The 19,321-nt window shown below is 33.4% G+C and overlaps 1 protein-coding gene across 1 annotated transcript in view; it reads right to left on the bottom strand.

Annotated features, from left to right (window-relative positions):
• Positions 1 to 5,060: 5,060 nt before the first annotated feature.
• The window catches only part of LOC144977319 (histone deacetylase 3-like), a 24,920-nt gene continuing 10,659 nt past the window's right edge, over positions 5,061 to 19,321 (bottom strand). Inside the window, exons 5-13 of the mRNA XM_078922400.1 lie at positions 19,038 to 19,094; positions 17,723 to 17,778; positions 14,103 to 14,236; positions 13,643 to 13,797; positions 9,141 to 9,205; positions 8,623 to 8,771; positions 7,894 to 7,973; positions 6,901 to 7,061; positions 5,061 to 6,017 (exon numbers count right to left, since the gene is read on the bottom strand). Coding sequence (XP_078778526.1) covers positions 5,942 to 6,017; positions 6,901 to 7,061; positions 7,894 to 7,973; positions 8,623 to 8,771; positions 9,141 to 9,205; positions 13,643 to 13,797; positions 14,103 to 14,236; positions 17,723 to 17,778; positions 19,038 to 19,094 — 933 coding nt within the window. The 3' untranslated portion in view covers positions 5,061 to 5,941. The remainder of the gene's footprint in view (positions 6,018 to 6,900; positions 7,062 to 7,893; positions 7,974 to 8,622; positions 8,772 to 9,140; positions 9,206 to 13,642; positions 13,798 to 14,102; positions 14,237 to 17,722; positions 17,779 to 19,037; positions 19,095 to 19,321) is intronic.

Genomic DNA, 19,321 nt, shown 5'->3' with positions numbered 1-19,321 from the left:
ATATGAACTCGAGGGAGTTAAAATGCATGAGAACAATAAATTATAGGCAGCATTACATTTCCATTGTTGGTGTATACATATGTTCTGGTCTTTATGAAAGTCATGAGTTTAAGGATTACGCCAGAAAGTCTGAGGCAACTATAACATTTCCAAGGAATAAAGAAGATCAATGACAGATGGGCACCACAGTGCCTATGATTCGTGGTAATGGGTTGGTCATAGGTCAACACCAACAATCTTGTAAGAGGACAGAAAAAAAAAAATAAAGGGAGACAGGAAGAGCAAATGTCAAGATTGTAAGAAAACAAATTAACTAATATTCTACTAATTTTAGATTGTCCTCTCATCAGTGAATATGGTATTACCAACCTGTTATTGCATTGAGTCAATTCTTTATGCACTATGGTGCCCATCTTTTCACTTCCAATCAAAAATATTTAACCCTTTGTAAGATGGGGTTCAATTTTTACAACAACTTTTATTATCAAGTATTTTTAATGTATTCTCAATGACTATAGAAGAACTGAGTCTGCATTTCTAACGAGTAATTAGATAAATAATGAGATTACAAATTGGAAGAAATTGTTGAGTGGTCAAAATTAAATTGCCTCAAACTATGGCAATTATTGATTATCAATGCCGGACTCAAGCATGACAGAGTTAGGCACGATTCAACCCCCATTACCTATTGGACCAAGTATTTTACTATTTGATTTGTGCACTCCCATCCTAGACAGATTCATGACACTGTGTAGTAAACTAGATAGAATTTTGATTGGAGATCATCAATGTCCTACATGATGCTATAATGGTAAAAATTAAAATATTAGGGCAATCATTTCTTCAATAAAATGAATATATTTTCTTTTCTTTCTATATATATATATATTAAAGATATCAAAATAAATTATCATTCTTACTCTTTTGGCAAAGATGTCAACGTAAAATGTTCCTCCGAGAAATTTCAGGCACCACTGGGAAAAATGCCAAAGCCAGGACAGAAATTTTCACATACGATATCCGATCTAATCAAAACAGTGTCGTGCAAAGAATATCAACAATCACCGTATCTTCCTTTTAAAAAAAAAAAAAAGCAAATTCCCAAAACTGAACAATTTTATTTCTGTATGTGGTGCTAGACATGATGATATCTTGGTTGTTGTAGTGATAGTAAAGATAATATTGGCTTGGTAGCTGTCACAGTGGTGGATGCTTATAATGTTGTGGTTGTAGTAAAGGTGAAAGAGATATTTTTTTAGTAAACATTGAAGTATTTCACATTCATACTTAAACAATAAGCATACTTCACTAAAATCACTTCCCAATAATTTTCCTTGAGTCCGGCATCAACTGTATCAATATTTATGTATATCTCTCCTATGACGAAAATATTACAAACTTTGCATTGTCTGGTTAATTAGAAATTAGATGAAAGTATCTCATTTCAAACTCAGATCAGACTACGATTAACAACAGATAGTCTAGGAAAGAGTTTAGAATGTGGTAACTTATATAGAAGTCCTCTCAACTTGGATCATAATTTTTTGTTATTTCAAAACAAATATTTGAAACAAAATTTAAACCAGTGAGCAACTAAAATTAATTTAGAGTCATAAGCAAATGTTGCTGATGACTTGTTACAAACATAATGACGATTTTATTTCAAGACTCAGAAAACTGTAAGTTTTTTTGGGTACGTTTCTATGTTTATTCTATATCATCTTATTGCTGTAATTACCATTTTTGCTATTTTAAATCCCACATTGTTCTATTTCTTCAGATGTTGTGTGAAACCATACTCTTTTTTTTCCCAGCTGTGCAATACAAAACTTTTATGTGTAACATAAGTTAGGGGGTTAAATTCTGAATGTAATAGCAAAGAAAAAACGACTAAGCATGCAAGTGTGAGAGGAAAAAATGAAGTGGTGACTTTGATAGAAATATGTCTCTGTATATAATCTTTGAGAGCGTCAATAAATATGGTCTTCTTCTAATTTTAAAACTTGAGTGATGCTTTTTAAATACTATGGGTCATCTGATGTTTATAAACAAATCTGCACATTTTTGGAAATGTTTGTTTTAGTTTTACAACTGGGGTTTAATTCCATTTATAAGTGCCCAAGAAACTGAGTAATAATAAGTAGTAAGTAATTTACTCAAATAATAGAAAATAAAACCAAGACAAATCTATCCAATGGCACATGCTTCCTACCCTTAAAGGATTCACTAAACCTCAAATGATCCCAAAGAATTCAACCAATTCTTTGCACTCTCATTAGGCTGTATACTTAAACTTATAATTGTAAAAAAAAATAAAAAACCAAAAAGATGATTTTATTTTTAGTCAAACTGCTAAGCAACAGATGATAAAATTAAAAAAAAAAAAAAAAGGAAAGGGATATGGATGTTAGGTGGCATGTTGTTCCTACAAATGACTGGGAAGAGGACAGTAGAAAATAAGGAGAAAATGGACAGCCAGAATAAAGTCCCGGCTGGTGACCCATGCAAAGCTCCCAAAACATAGAATGAGCAGAGGCAATAAGAATATGGGAAAACAAGCACAATATGACACACAAGTTTGTCAATATCAGTGATAAAATAAAATGTCATATTTAGATGTGCTTTAGCATGATTTACTTTCTAAACTTTCTACACGTACAGACAAACACAAATGCGTAATTTCATTTTAACAAAATATGTGCTCCCTCAGTTTCTTTGGGTTTTTTTATGAGCTCTATCTACAGCACTGATGACAATTAAAGGTAGTTTCAGCAGCACCAGTAAAAAGGAAAATAATTGGGAGAGTCAAATGTGGATTGATCTAGAGTTTTGTAATACTTACAATCACCCATTAAAAAAACGAAATCGAGACTTGTTCAAATGAGGAAGAGAAGTGAATCCAAGAGTACTCCAAGAGTATAGTTTGAGACACATTCCCAATAAGACAAAAGCACATAATCCTAGCCAAAAGGCACACAGTCAAGTCATTACAAAGAAATAAACAAGTGTTTTATGTTTTAAGGCGCTTGCAACACATTCAGGTTATATCAGCGCCAGTAAAAAGGAAGAAAATGGGATAGTAAAAAGTTCTAGAATTACAAATAAAGCACACAAGAAAAGGTAAGACATAGGGGAACTGGGAACAAATAGGGATCAGATGTAGATTCCAAGAGCACACTATCAAAGTACTTAGTTTGAGACCACCTATAAGTCTCATCCGGACACAAGCACAAAATCCAACAAAGAGAAATACACTCAAATGATTACATTATAAATTCAAAATAAATATAATAATACATAACAGAGAGATGATTTACAAGGAAAAAAATATCATCTCCCAAAACAATAACTATGCATTTGACTGTTTCCCTCCCAGCTCGGACTCCGGCCAGGGCCATGACAAAACCAAGTAATCTCATTCCAAGACAAAGACAGAAAGCATGTTGGAAAACAGATATAAGGGGATAGAAGACACAGCATGCACCCCCTGCCCACTATGGGAGGTCAGGAACCCCACCCAGACAAATAAAGAAAAAATAAAGAGGAGACATTAACATACACACACATACACACACACAAAACAACAAGAGGTCTCATTCAAGTATAGAAAACAGTATGAAAGAAGAGAACAAATATATGGTGCAGCATGGATATATGTGTCAGTGCATGACATAATCAGTCGGAAGGTGAAAATTTTGGATTTGCATTTTCTGAAAGAGTATGCTCACCAGAGCATTTTAATCTTTATTTTGAAGTAAAGCGGGTGAATTTTCATGAAGTTATGGTCAGATATATGGGAAAGGTATCCAGCAACTTTTTTTCAAATTTAATACTTTTTCAACTTGATAGCTGTAAAAAATATTTAAAAGTGAAATTAAGCTTAGATATTTCCCGAAGATGTACAAAAAGGGTTGATTTAATAATTTATGACAAGAACTCATTTTTGATTTTAAAAATTTACCTTCTAACTAATCTTGGCAATATCTCAGTTCAAACCTTTTCACCATCTGAATGATTATGTTATTCACTGTAACATATTAACAACACTTATATCGACATCCCTCTGACATTAACATCTCATCAAGGTACTGATATAGTTTATATTTATCAATATCAAATAAAGACTTAACACATAGAAGCACATTTGATCAGGTGACGCTCACATTGAAACCACATTATTGGATCCGACTGTAACACCATACTCATCCAATGGGTTACAAATATTTACAAAATGTACACAATTTTATTTGAAACTCATACTTGTCTGCTCCCATATTCACTCCCATAATGATGTTGTGAACAACATAACACAATATAAATAAGATATCCATAATATATATGTATATATATATATATATATACAAAATAAAACTGTCAATCACACTTAAATTTTACAACTTACAAATGACATATTTTTACTTTTTTTTCTTTCTTTTTCATACCTGAAAACACAACAACATTGTTACATTGACTATGTTAATTACGATTTCACATTATATATTACACATCAGCACCAATATGGTTAAAAATATCAGCTGTTTGAGGCATGTGTGAACAAAATAAAAAAAATTGTTGAACTCCATTGAAGTTGGGTACATAGCATCATTGGGCCTGATGCATGCATTTTGCAGGATAAAATTATTAGACTATTGAACTCCACGATCGAAATTTCTGACAAGTTCCCAATGCTGTGGTGTGACTTTGAGAATGAGTTTGAAATTTCAAACACAAGAATTCATGAATATTATCCCTCAAATGACCTCACTTATACTTCTTTTATCAACATGTATTCTTTTTCACAATGATTGGTTCTCGAATTTAGAGATTTGATATTAAGAATAATCATTTTGGTCAGGATATCATTGTGTCAAAATCTAATTTTTTTTTTTTTTGGTCAAGTTGGAAGCATGAAGAAAAAAGTTTATCGAAGTTACATTTTTTAAAATAAAGGCTAAAAGTAAAAGGGATACTTGTAATATTTTTGCTTATACTCTAAAGTAAAATCAAGTTTTCCACCAAAACAAAGGGGTTTCTTGACTAAAATTTCAGAGCAAAAAAACTTTTTAATTAAATATAAATATTTTCATGTGAAGCCCATTATTCCTTGTTGAATTGGATCTAGTTATATATCACTACATAGGGCACTCTAACTATTTCTCTCAAAAATTTAATTTAAAAATATTTAAATTGAATGATGAGAGATATTTTTATAAAATCATTTCTTAAAACTAAATGATTGGCTATCACATGGCCACTGACAAATGTGTACCAGTCTCCATCCATGGATTAATTGACTAAACTGGAGTCTCCATAGCTCTATATAAAAAGAGGTCGGGGTTGATAAAATAAAAAGAATACTACGAGTCATGGAATTAGGGCTTGAACACTTGCCCTCTACCAGACTGCAATTTTTAAAAATCTTTCTGAGCATACTGTATGTAAGCTGTACTTCAGGCAGCATTATAATATATAGCTATGTTCAGATTGAGTCGTGTTATATCAATATCCAACATGCAGTAACCATAAGGTTCATTGTTGGTTTCAGACAATATGTATATTTCATATAAATATATACAAATATAAGCACACAGCAATGACAATGCTGAACGATTGCCAGAAACTACAGTCTTGATTCATTGATCCATCTCAATGAAGCGACAAGATTCTCTCCTCTCCTGTCCATTGCTACTTCAGATAGAGCAAAATCTCATAGATTCGACGTTATTGAACACAATAAATTCAAACTCATTGTGTCCTGTACGAATCAAAAGAAGAATTGACCACTTGTGAATATTCCTGGAAATTCATGTGATGCACAAGAATGAAATTTCAAAGTGATGAAATTGTATTTGATCAAACTGAAAAATCCAGTTTCACATATTTATCTCTTTACAAATAGAGTAAGTAGGTGAATAATGAGAAGAATCTGTTTGCCTTCTTCTCATACATCCACAAAATGTTCATTCTCCTTGTCATTGTCTTTATCTCCATCATAAAACTCATTGTTGGGCTCAACCCTGGGGAATACAATGTAAAAGATAAATTAAGCACTTGCAATAATCAAATAATAATTTCAAATTCAGAACATCTCATATCATTAAAGATGTAGAAGCCCTTAATTTCTTTTCATGAGCAACATTCACGAAGAATAAAATATGACAAAAAAGTTAAAAGAAAAAGAAAATTATATGCTGTGTCAAGTGAAAATATCAATGATTTGACAAAAAGAGCAAGGGTCTCAACTCTAAATTTGAAAATAACTGAAAACTTTCGCAATTAACATCCAAATACCGAAATGAAAAAAAAAAAAAAAAAAGCACAAGAAGTTATCCAACAATTATTGTAATCTTATCAATATATCATTGGCATTATCATATCACCATCATGATGATTAGTATAATAACTAAATAGATAAGTATCATCATTAGTATAAAATTTATGAAGGAACCAAATTAAAAGGTAGAATTTACTCCATGTCTCTGTACCTCACAAAGTTATCAGACCTGCCATTATAGAATGAATCTTTAAAAAAGGATCAGTTTTACTTCACATCACCATCAAGCAAAAAAACTAATTCAATTTACTTCTTTTACTTCTATTTTCTTAACTTTAACGATGTTATTCATACTAAAGTCAATACAAAACCAAGCTTATTGTCACATTAAGAGCTAGAAACTCAATAATCAAAAGATTCAAGTTGTGGTCTGTGGATATTAATATTTCAAAGGTCACCATGTCAACCCTAAAATACTGGAATAGCTGAGGTTATCAAAAATCTGGTGGTGAGTGAGAGGTCATAAATTCTTCTGGGGGGTCATAGTGAGCAAAAATGTTAGCCATTACAACCTTGTTTCACGCTTCAGAAACTAGGGTTGTTAAAGCTATTCTAGCTAGACTCACCGTTTGTCCAACTCATCAACATTGTTGCGTGAATCTGGGTCAGGCTCCTCTGTATTTTCAAGACTGAGAAGGTCTGATGGCACATCCTGCATTTGAACACTTGGAGCTGCTGCAAGAGACTTTAGGTTGTCCATTACACTCTGCTTAATATTGTCCAGGTACTGAAAAGAGACCAAAAAGAAATAATTTTAAAATTGATACTAGCATCTATTATGTAAAGAGTGAAAAAAAAATGAATGGATGAAAGGGCTAACTATACTCCTTAGTAAAAAGAAGTTAATCAAAAACAGGGAGTTTTGACATGAAGTTGCGCGAAATCCCCCATATCACTGTGAGTGCAATCCAATCGAGCTCATTTGGACCTCCTTTCTACTTCATCTAATCGTTCATCCTCTTCATCATCACCTAGCATGAACATTCATAAATCAAGCTTCTAAAGAAATCATCCTGAATCTATCACTATAAGGTCAGTTTTTAGAATATCTAACAACTCATCCTTTCTGCTTCTAGGCTACTCTTATTTACTGCTGATAATAATAATCATTCAATATTTGTTTGACCAGAACTCACAATCACTCTTTGAAAGGGTAGACTTTGCCATATTATGCCCTTGCTGTTATTTTGGTTTGAATTTTCTCGATTTTTTTAGTTGGCCTTTCAGTATAGCTCTCCTTGGTTGAAATGCAAATTTTAAGCAATTCCTCAGAACAGTAAAAAAGTATTATTGAATAACAAGAGTTAACAATAAATTAAATAATATCAGCAATTTTTTTTATGTATGTTCTCATTTGGCCCGACAGAAACATAATACAACAGAATATTAAATTGCAGTGACAACAATTTTCTAATTCAAATAATCGTGACACCAGAATTGACTCAAAAACTAGCATCCATGCACAGGATTGGCAATAAACCACTAAAAATATCTGAAACAGCGGATTACCACACATCCAATGAAGATTGAGAGCCCTGATTCTGAAATGCTTAACTTACTTGACGAGTATTTAAATTTTCTTGTTTTGTGAAGATGTCTGCATGAAGTAAGAAATCTGGGCCAAAATACTCCAAATATTCTGTTGAAAAGTAAAAAAATGTTGAAATTAAATATCAAACTAATGAGTAATTTATGAAACTTGCAGCACTGGTTTATATTCCAGGTAAACACAAGACAACCCATTAAACAATGACAATTGCTGTTAATTCAACTATGTGCATTTTGTTACACCTATTATCTTTGATTTGTAGTGCCTTAAGACCAATGTGTGGATTCTATGCGTTGCATTAAGTAATCATTGCATTACATTACGTTTAATTTAAGTAACCTTTTAGAATCATAAGAGTTTATTTAAGTTTTTATCAAATTGCCAGTTAGCCTTCGATTGAATGATAGTCTATAGCAAAGCAATGAATGCCGTGAAAGCTGAATTAGTAGGGATCAGTATCGATTCCAGGTTCTGTGGAAATATTTTTTACACATTCTATCTACTATTTACCCAGAAGTGATTGGGTAGAATGGTATGTTAAATCTTCTTTAAGTTCTTTGAGAACGCCTGAAAAAGAGCACTGACATTTAAAAAAAAAAAAAAAAGATAGGAGGGTGAGGGAGGAGAGGGAGAGAGAGAAAGAGTGAGTGAGAGTGAGAGAGAGAGAGAGAGAGAGAGAGAGAGAGAGAGAGAGAGAGAGAGAGAGAGAGAGAGAGAGAGAGAGAGAAAACAGACTTACCATTGTAAGGCAACTCATTACTAATTTGTTCATCTAACAACACAGCTGTCTCATACGTCCAACAACGGGCTACATTCCTCTTTGTATACCCACCTCCACCTAACACTAGCACTGGAAGGTTGAAAGATTTGACAAAATCTACACATTCCCTGTAATGAAAGCAGAATTATTTTTTTTAAATTTGGATATCTTTTATGAGATTCCACTAAATGCTTTTATTTGTCCAAGTACCACCATACTTTTTAAGAAAAAATAATCAACCTTCACCCCTAAAAAAAAAAAGTGGATACAAATGAAGATAAAGCAAGCCTTTAATCCTTTAAAAGACACAAGAGTGTGCAATATTGCAAACTCTGAATATCGTTATCCGATGAGCAATATATTTAGGAGTATACAAAATTAAAAAACCAGACCATATTCACACTATCATGAAAAAAGAAATGTTCTGAACCCAAAGCAAGGAGAATAATCAAATATCCTCCCATGGAAGACTCCTTCAAATAAAAGATGGAACTTACCCATGACCTTTAATGCTGAGATTGAAACAACCAAGTCTGTCACTGCCGAGTGAATCTGCACCGCACTGTTATAAAATTGGATAAAAGATGATAAGCGATGAAAGTTTAGTAATTTGACTTGGAAAAAAAAAAGTCAAAAACTGTTTGCTTATTCAGTATCTATTTAAGATTTCTATTTAATAATTTTAAAAAATTATAGAGTCGTTACTTCCCTTATCCAACCATTATCCCTGACCAACCAAATAAACAACACACAGAAGTTTTTGTTTTGTAACGCCTTTAACTGAATGACTCACTGCGTGGAATCAGCGCTATTTTAGTTGGAACTCCCAAGGGGCCATTAACCCTCCCTGCTAGCTACCTGCGTGAGGTCATTGGAGGTCAACTGGTATCAGGGAGTGCTGTGTCCAATGGGGGCAATTATTGATATTTATGGTCTTATAATATGTCTGTATAGCGGGAAAACAATAACAGACTCTTTCACTTTATTATTTTGATTTGAAAAATAAGTTGTCTTTCAAAAGATCAGTGAAAATTTGATATTCCTGTGGTTAATAGTTTTCTTCATATATCACAATTTTGTGGATCTAATTTTAAGTGCTTGTAAATTATGGTGCACTTAAATAAAAAATGTGTTCTTCAAAACACAGCGTCAGTATCTCAAGAGTTTTAATAAATATCAAACATACATAAATGAATCTATGTTCCTGTGCATTATGATCATATTGGCAGCTGATTTTCTTGATTTATTCATGGTTTTGTTTGTTCTGTATAATATTTTACCACTTCGATTCCTCTCAAACAGTTGTGTTGGTCATAACAGTAAATTGATATGTTTTATGTCTTTATGTGGTAAAATAACTCATGAGGATAAGATTTTATTGACCAGTAAAAACAAAAAACCAATATTGTGTATGATGTCAATATCTTAATTTACTATCAATCTGCCTATAAAGTATGACCTCTTTAGAAGAAAAAATTCAATCACCCAACAAGGTTACTGGACACACTACAAATATTGTAGTATCAATCATCAATTACAACTAACACTAAGTACTGGTACGGTTAAATTAAATGATTTGCTCAAACAGACGGACACAGATGTGGACAAAAGAGGATTCAACATTAGGAGGGCATTTAGTTTATTCCAAGTAGCGACCCCTTTCTCTTTATCGACCAACTACATTCAAAACGAACACACTGTCCACATAGGTTATATAGAATCATCTCCTTTCTTCCAAGAATACACATTCAGTCATTGTCTTATAAAGTCATCTGATATACCATTGAATTCCAGTCCGTCAAATTTAGAGATAAAACAATTGAATAACAGTCAGAGCCAAATCAGTATAACATCACAGGCATACCACAGCAGATCATTTAATTTTTGGGAAAGCACTGCCATAAATATCTGGACGCTTCAGTCTATAAAAATTTAACACATTCACTTGTGCACAAAAGGAGAACTTTAACTTACTTTATATTACTTATTCAACATGCAAAAATAAGTGTAATTGAGATGGATTTCAATGACCCTAAACATTGACTCCTATCTATATGACACTATAAAGTCAGCATTTCCTGAGACAACCACACAAAGGCAGTATACATCTTCAAACAATAATGCCTTATATTCATAAAAAATGTAATTTTGACTTGAATCGTAAGGGATTTAAGTCTAGAAAAAAGTCATCAAGCCATTGAAAAGTTGGCTTTCATATGTTCCCAAAACTACATAATATTTAAATCAGTTAAATGCTTTAAAAAATAAGATTAATATTATTTTCATCTAATGGTTTATATCTTATTCCTAAACTGATATTTGGGCATAATTCATGGCATGGAATACTGTGGGAGAGAAAATGAAGATCACACCAAGTTATGCCAAATAAGAATTTTACAATTTTAAAAAATCATATCTTTTAAGATTTTACTGCCCGGACAACAAAACTTGGCATGTGTCAAGATCATCATTTTTACTTTAAAATGATGCTTGTTTCAATCACCTTCTGCCGCTGGGAATTAAATGATTAATATGCAAATTAAAACAAATTAATTTCATTGATAGCTCAAAAACCACTAAATTGACACATCTCTTATGAGCAGCCTTAAGAGGATACATTATTATCAACCATGGCATACTATGAAAGAAACCCTTGCTTTGCTTGTGGTGAGGGAACAATTTTCATATTCATGTTAGCAACTGAGCAATACCATGAAATATTGCAGCAATTAATTACCATCAGTGGCATCACAGATTTCCCCTGACCGCTACCTGTTACACCCATGGGGTCGAGTTGTCCTAGCACTAAAATACTGCTCATAGGGGAAAATACCACGCAGTGGACTACGAACTGTCAAAATAGCAAGTTGTTGCGAAAATTTTTGTTCATTCAGATGAAAATTAATTTTTTTGTCTTACGGGTTGCACGTTATCCGTCCTTATTTACAAATGAGCCGAATGTAACTCTGTTAACAGTAGAAATACAATGAGTGGCTTAAAACTGCCTCCTGGAATCTATATTTAGGCATTACTATTGTCAAATCGGTGTTGAATCTCCATAGTGCCCTGAAAAGAGGTTGGTCGGTGAGGGAAAGGGCATTTTCACATATCCATTCCCTTACTGACCAAACGCCTTAAATGGGTCGTTTACAACCCGACCAAACACCTTAAAACGTTTTAAAATGGTGCTAACACTGTTTTATTCTGTTTATTTTTCATTCCATAGATCTAGATGTGTAAATAGTTGCTAAACAGTTTGTCCTTTAACCTTAGCAGCTAATAGGGAGGCTGAAAAAGAGGCTGCAAAGAAGGCTGAGCAGGAAAGGAAACGTCAGGGGAGGGGAAAAAATAAAACAGATAGATTGGCAATGAATCAGAATGGGAGAGGGGTGGGCAAAAAGAGAAAATAAAATTGTCCTCAACTAAATTGAGCTAGAGACTCAGACAGAGATTGTTCAAGACGATGATTCATTGTCCATCAAATTGCTTCAGCAAAAGAGAATACAGTGACTGGATCACTTGTGGCCAGTGCAAGCTCTAGTTACATTTTTAAAAATTAATGCTCGGGCAGCCAGCCTAGTACTATTAAAGCCCTTTGACGAGGAGGGGCTCAAACTCAACGAGTATTTGTTTCAGTAGTGTGATGTTTGTTTGAAAAAAAGAAATCTACATGTCATGTTGTCATGTCTTGTCCTCATCTTAATGTTTCTTGTCAGGTAGACATTCTAAAGCACCTGGATCAAGAATGTTCAGCTGATTTGTTTTGTTGTTTTTGTTTTCTTTTAATGAAAAATGATAGTCTTATTTGCTGTATACAATGATATTTACAGCCTTTCTTGTTATTCATTTGAGCTTTATCAAATTGTAGTGCATCAAAATAACGTTCTGTTACTGGTCAGATTGGGTGGTCGGTAAGGAATCTAGCTTTGGTCGGTAGGGGAAGGACGGAGAAGAATGTGGTCGGGAGGGGAAATTTATATAACATATCTAATACCACTAAAACATGGATAATACTTCTTGCTGGGAAAAAGTCAGCTGACACCCCAAACCTACCACCATGTCTGCAGATTTTGCGACATATGCTCTTTGAGAACAGTATAATTTCTGGTGCTTGTTTTGGACAGATTATTTTCCTTGTTCTCCTCATGTGTGACAAGGCTCTTAGTAGACAGTAGGGGACAGAATGACTCTATCAATAAATTTAAAATAAGATAAGAAATACAAAACCGAGGAGAAAAGGCATTGTAATTGCCAATGCGATCTGGGTTAAAGCCTTGCTATTTTTTTCCTTGAGCGGAAATTTATATTAATCCCCATTTCCTAGTTATATTGCTGAATTGAATGCAGATTCCTGAGCTATTTTTCTTTCTTTGAAATAGATCCATAAGAAAAATTTCCTGTTGGGATCAAAACAAAAAAAAAAAGAGGGGAGATATTTATTTCATTTTAGATATTGAAATTTTATTTCATATCTCTATTATTCTTTATCAATAGCCTCATCAGACATTAGTTAGAGAAATTTACTTGTCAATTAGAAAACATTTGTCAGAGAACCAGGAAAACATAATTATTGTGATACAGAGCCATAACCAAACACCATCCCACGACACTATATTTAGTTCTGAAGCTGCAACAGTATGTATTGGATTACAATGCATAACTGGAACCATGGATCAGAGCTGATGGTGACAAAAGTGAAAAAGGAGAAAATTTTGACCGATTGCCTTTAAGCCACGTTTTTATTGTACTAACCCCAACTATCATTGATAATCAACCTAACTTCTGGAGAGTGGGAAACTGCACCTATTTGTTCCATCACTTATCAAGTCTCTCACTGCCAGACCTCAAAATCACGGATTTCCGCAAACGAGGAAAACCATCAGCACTGATGGATTGCGATCTTTAATTGCATATAAGCTTGACATTAAACTCATAATCATTAAATACTGAAACTGACTATATGGCAAATTTATTTTATTATCTTCATATGATGCCTTACCTGTAACACGACACAAGTGGGTTGGTAATGCTCCATCACACTACTGATGACAGGTTTGAATACTTGCATGTAACTCTGATCATCAATACCCATAAGAAGTGGGACATTAACAGAATAGTAACGACCACTTTCAGCACCAATTTCATACATGTGACCTAGGAGGAATATTCATGATCAAAATGAGTGAATATTGAAAACGAAACAATATGAGGAGGGGATACTGTTTTGAGCAAAATTTCATAAATATGATTGTTCAAAACAATAATGAGGGTTTAAAAAATAGCGCAGCAACCAAGAAAAGTATAGTAATATAATATGATGTATTTCAATTTTTTAACAATCTTATAAAAAATATGTAAACCAAATCCATAACCTGGTTATGTGATTTTAAAAAACATATGTGGCTCTTGAATCCTTCCAAATGTTATTAACAATGCCATTTAAAAAAACATTTGTTTACCTGTACCAGGAAAAAAATACTGTCCGTATTTATGGAAAGAGACACTCATGACTCGATCAGTGAGGTAGAATGCTTCCTGTACCCCATCGCCATGGTGGATATCAATGTCAATGTACAAAACTCTGGGATGGTATCTGAATGGGTGAGTCAAAGACAACAATACAAACTATAAGTAATCAGTTTTATTTTAAAAATACACTAATAATCATATATATATATATATTATATATATATTATATATATATATATATATATATATATATATATATATATATATATATATATATATATATATATATATATAATATATATATATATATATATATATATATATATATATATATATATATATATATATATATATATATATATACATAGATATTACTTTAAACCGAATATTTTTGGGGACCTACTAAACCATTTCGGTTTAAAGACATTTTGGTTTAAAGCAAGTTCCCGTTTTGCAATGTTTTTCAATGGTAGTAACTTTTTAAGGAATTTGCTCATTTAATGGTATCATGGGTTTCCCGTTAAATGGAGTTGTTGAATAAATGCCGTCTTCGTAACCATTAATTTTTAATTTTTTTGGTGTGTTTTAAAAATATTTTTGGGGATTTTCGTTTTCAATTCAAAATTGTTGAAAGAGTTGAGTTCGGGATGCCGTGTTTTTTTACATATCTCTGTCTTGATTAACTTTTTTTTCATCGACTTCACATAGTATTTTAATTTTAAACTCCAACGTGTAAGCACAGTGCTTTCTTTTAGATAGACATCTTTTAGTAAAATGCAAAACTAAAATAAGATCGAAAGGTCTTGTGCGATAATTGATAATGAATGACGCGCAGCTATTCAGAGGTGAAGTGAAATGGAAATGAAAAGGCGTGTCAATGCTAAGCTGTCTACTAGGCATCTCTCTTTTGTTGAAAAGCCATTAGGTTCAAAGGCCTAATTTCATAGACCCCCCCCCCCCATCCTCCCTCACACACACACACTTAAACAAAGTGGAAATGAAATGGCATGTCAATGGTAAGTTGTCTAACCCCCCCCCCCTTCCTTATTCTCGTGTTTAAAATCCAGTCTGTTCCAAAGCATAACACACGAGCGAGAACATCTCGCTTGCGTGATTCTACACCCCAACTCCTCCTCTTTCCTCAATTTTCGCCTGCCAGTCACCCGCTGTCTTCCTTTTCCAGTCTGTGCGATTGTGGTGTTGGCCGAGCCCAAGTGCAGTGTTTGCCTACCCCCCACCCCACCCATCACCCTCATCTTATACTTACGCTCTTTGTTTAATATCGCCGGGCATTATTACGTGTGGCCACCTTCCCCAATTTTTGAAGAAAAATTGAGAGAGAATAAAGGAAGGTGGTCTCAAATTGTTTCGGTTAAAAGAAAGTCCTTCTTAGAAGTATTTCAGTTCATCGTAAGAAATAGTACAAAGATAATGAAGGAACTAGTACAATTTATTAAATTCTTTGCGGTTTAAGGTATTTTTTGGTTTAGCTTCTTTCGGTTTAAAGTAATTTTACTGTATATATATATATATATATATATATATATATATATATATATATATATATATATAAAGAATAAATAAATAAATAACCTAATGACCGATTCAATAAACAGATTAATATTAGAAACAAGCATTAGCATTAAGTATTGTGAAGAATGGCTTCTTATTTTCGTCCCTGCATAACCTGAAACACCTGAACTTCACAGCATCATCAAACTTTTATTTGCCCAAAACCATTGCAAGTCTTGGACTTATCTCGAATTGTTCACAAAAAAAAAGTCCTTCAATGACATAACCATGGTGGCCAACTTTTAAAAGAGCTAAAACGGGACACCCAAACACGCATTGCTGTTGTGACCCAAAATGGCAGTATGTTATAAAATACAAGGTGATTCTAAAAGAATACGCCAAAATAATTACACAGTGGTGTAAAGTCTATAGTATTGTAGTGGACTGAAGTAGAGGTTATTTGATAGAGTAGTTATCTAAGTTTGATTAGGTGTCAATTTCATTGCTGTTTTTAGTAAACTTCCAGTATAGCTGAATTGTGGGAAGATCAATCAAAATAGCAACTCCTCAGCAGAAGGCGTTTTCTGTGCTCAGGTTCACCAAATAAATGCCACTGTCACCGTGCAACGTGCCTTCAGAACAGAATTTGGCATTGACTTTTCTTGTGGGGATATGTTAAAGACCAAGTTTACATTACCTAACTGCCAGCAAGATAAAAAATAAAAACTACAATTAACACAGTGGACCGTGACATACTGCGGCACGTTTGGGATGAGTTCTCATATTGGCACGATGTTGTCCACGCAGTGTTGGTCATATTGAGCATTCATAACATGAAATATTTTCTATTGCTTTTCTTTTTTAAAATATTGTGTGATAGTTTTGCCATATTCTTTTTTCATCACCCTGTATAATCTGAATTGATATTGCTAAACAGTTGATACTCTTTATTTGTCTATTCTTTTCTTCCTTGTGTTAATTCAGTGGTAAAAAAATCAAAATCCTGGGTCCTTCAATGGTCATTTCCATACATGTCCAATGTTGCTGCTTCACTGTTTCTTTTGTAGCAGCTTTTACCCTCTGTAGGAATTCTGGAGTATATTCTATTTCATAGAATATATAGTAAAATTTGACTTCATGATAAACAGGCCATCTAGCATTATTTTTCCTCACTTGACTGAAGAGCCTTTCACAATCCCAATTGGAATAAGGAATGGAGGAGTCCTAAAATAATATGTCTGAATGAATTCTTCTTCAATTTTTACAATGAGTTCTGTCCATTGCTTTGTAAAGGTCTTCTCCATCATTTTAAATAGGGAAGTTTGCAACAATAGCATAGTCACAGGACCTCACATATTGAGAAATATTCTCATTCATCAAAAAAGAAGATCCTTCCTTTAATTGATGTTTCAAGAATATCATGAAGAATATCACTCTTATAAAATGATGTACATCTTCCTATTGAACATCTTCTTATTTATTTTTTGCTACTAAATGAACATTGGAGTAAGGAAAAAAACCTGACTCTATCAACATTTGGAACATACGAATAAGCGTCCAAGACTTCTACTCCATAAACAGTTGTATCAGGAATACCTGTCAACAAGACATAATTTTCCCTCTTTTTTAAAGGCAGTAATGCCCCATGATTATATTGCGATTATTGTGGGTTTTTTGTTGTTTTTTAAATGTATATTTCCAATTTTGATGATCATTACTTTTTTATGGTAAAAATTAAAATATAATCTGATATCTTACAAGTCTCAAGGTATTTATAAGAATTTCTTAAAGTAACAGTAAAACTTATCATTTGTACAACGCAAAGTGTAAGTTTCTATTGTGGTAAAGAGATAGATGTGAAGATAATAGTAGTGGTGTGATCTTCTTTTCTCAGTACTCTGATATTTATATTTACTGCTTTAATCACTGATTAAAAGATATACCTAGTATACAGTTGTAAAAAACAAGTTGATCATATTAAGTGAAGGAAATCCTACATTAAGATAATGCGATATAAATAATACAAGACCATCCTCTAGTACTGTCACTAGAAAAGACATTGTAACTGTTCTGACTATCACATAAAAAATTCACTTACTTAAGAAGTTCTAAAATGGCGATGACAATGTCATTCACATAGCAAAAACCGGATGCCTGAATGGATAATAAAATAACAAAAAAGAGGGTTAGAAATAGAATGTACAATGATACTTAATACACACACACATTCACACACACACATACAAAGATGTTCTCCTTATATGTTTGATTCCCTATCCATTACAGACTTTCATTAGGCTTATGGCAAAACCAAGTATAGTCCAAGCCGGTTTATTGGGATGGCTCGGTTCCCAACAAATCGTCCCAATTTAGCAGCAGACATGAACTTGGACAATTTTTCAGATTAATCATGGTCCAGTCCACATAGTAATCAGGGAGACTTGTTTGGTGTCTAATTTGGGTTACTTCTGCGGCCACTTGACTGCTAATTTGATCTCACGATGACAGACAAACCTAACTGCACAAAACAATTAATGAATATGCCACTCAAAACAATTGCATAAGTAAGCAATAAATTAAGAATGCACTGTCTACCCATTCGTCTCATTGAACAAACAAACCATTTGGGGGTGACAGCCTTGAACATACAAAGCTATCACTCATTACCCATCACACCATTGGTCAGTTGACCCATGACCATGTGTGTTACGATGGCATGGCAGTCGATGACACTGCCAAGGAATACAGGTAATTTCTATTGTTCACATCTCTGTGATGACTATAACACACGGTTTGACCACACACCTGATTGGCTGTCGTGATCGACACTAACAGAGGATAGAGGATAAAGTCTATTGTTCACACCTCTGCAGAGATGCCAACTTAAAATTTGGCTCACAGGAATGTCAGACACCACTCCTAGGAATTTCAATGCCGAAAGAGGAATTTCCACAAACAAGAAAAGGGAATTCGGATGGTATCTGACATTATATATAATTCTAAAGTGATAACTGATTAGAACTATACAATAAATAAACACAATGCCAAATACCATCTAAAGTCCCTTTATTTCAAATGAAGTAAAGTTTCAAAACCTAATAGTGGTGGGCGTAATAGTGGTAGTAGTTATAAAGATACATGGGTAGTGATGATGAGGTGGTGAGTATAGTAGCAGCAGTACAAAGACAATCTTTACATGTAAGGGGATTTCAACATCCATGTGAATGACGAGTCAGATAACAATGCATTGGATTTTGTCAATACAATTGAGGCACAGAACTCTGCCCAACTCATCACAGAACCAACACATGAAAAGGGACCCCCCCCCCCCCACCCCCCCAACCACCATAGGATGTTGCTATCTGTATCAATTTTTTATTAATGTCAAAAAGATACGTTTTAAATTCACTTACTTCATATTTCTTTGCATGATGGAGGCCACCAGACCAATTAACGGCAATGTCACATTGCTGAAATTTTCCAAAGGGTATAATATTAATGGAATTGAAACTTTTAATCCCCCAACCCAACCCCGCCATGTTTCAAATTCTTTTTTTTTTTAAAAACAAGAAGAAAAAAACAACAACAAAAAACAAAAAAACAAAAAACAAGAGCACTTATATAGCACGATATCCACTAAATGTGCTAAAGGCGCTTTACATGGGGTCCTCAGCCATAAGCAAAACTTAACAGGTAG

This window comes from Berghia stephanieae, chromosome 1 (assembly GCF_034508935.2).
Source record: "Berghia stephanieae isolate SIO BIC M18660-M18661 chromosome 1, UCSD_Bste_1.3, whole genome shotgun sequence".
Classification (NCBI taxonomy): Eukaryota; Metazoa; Mollusca; class Gastropoda; order Nudibranchia; family Aeolidiidae; genus Berghia; species Berghia stephanieae.
This window is presented reverse-complemented; position numbering and strand designations above follow the sequence as displayed.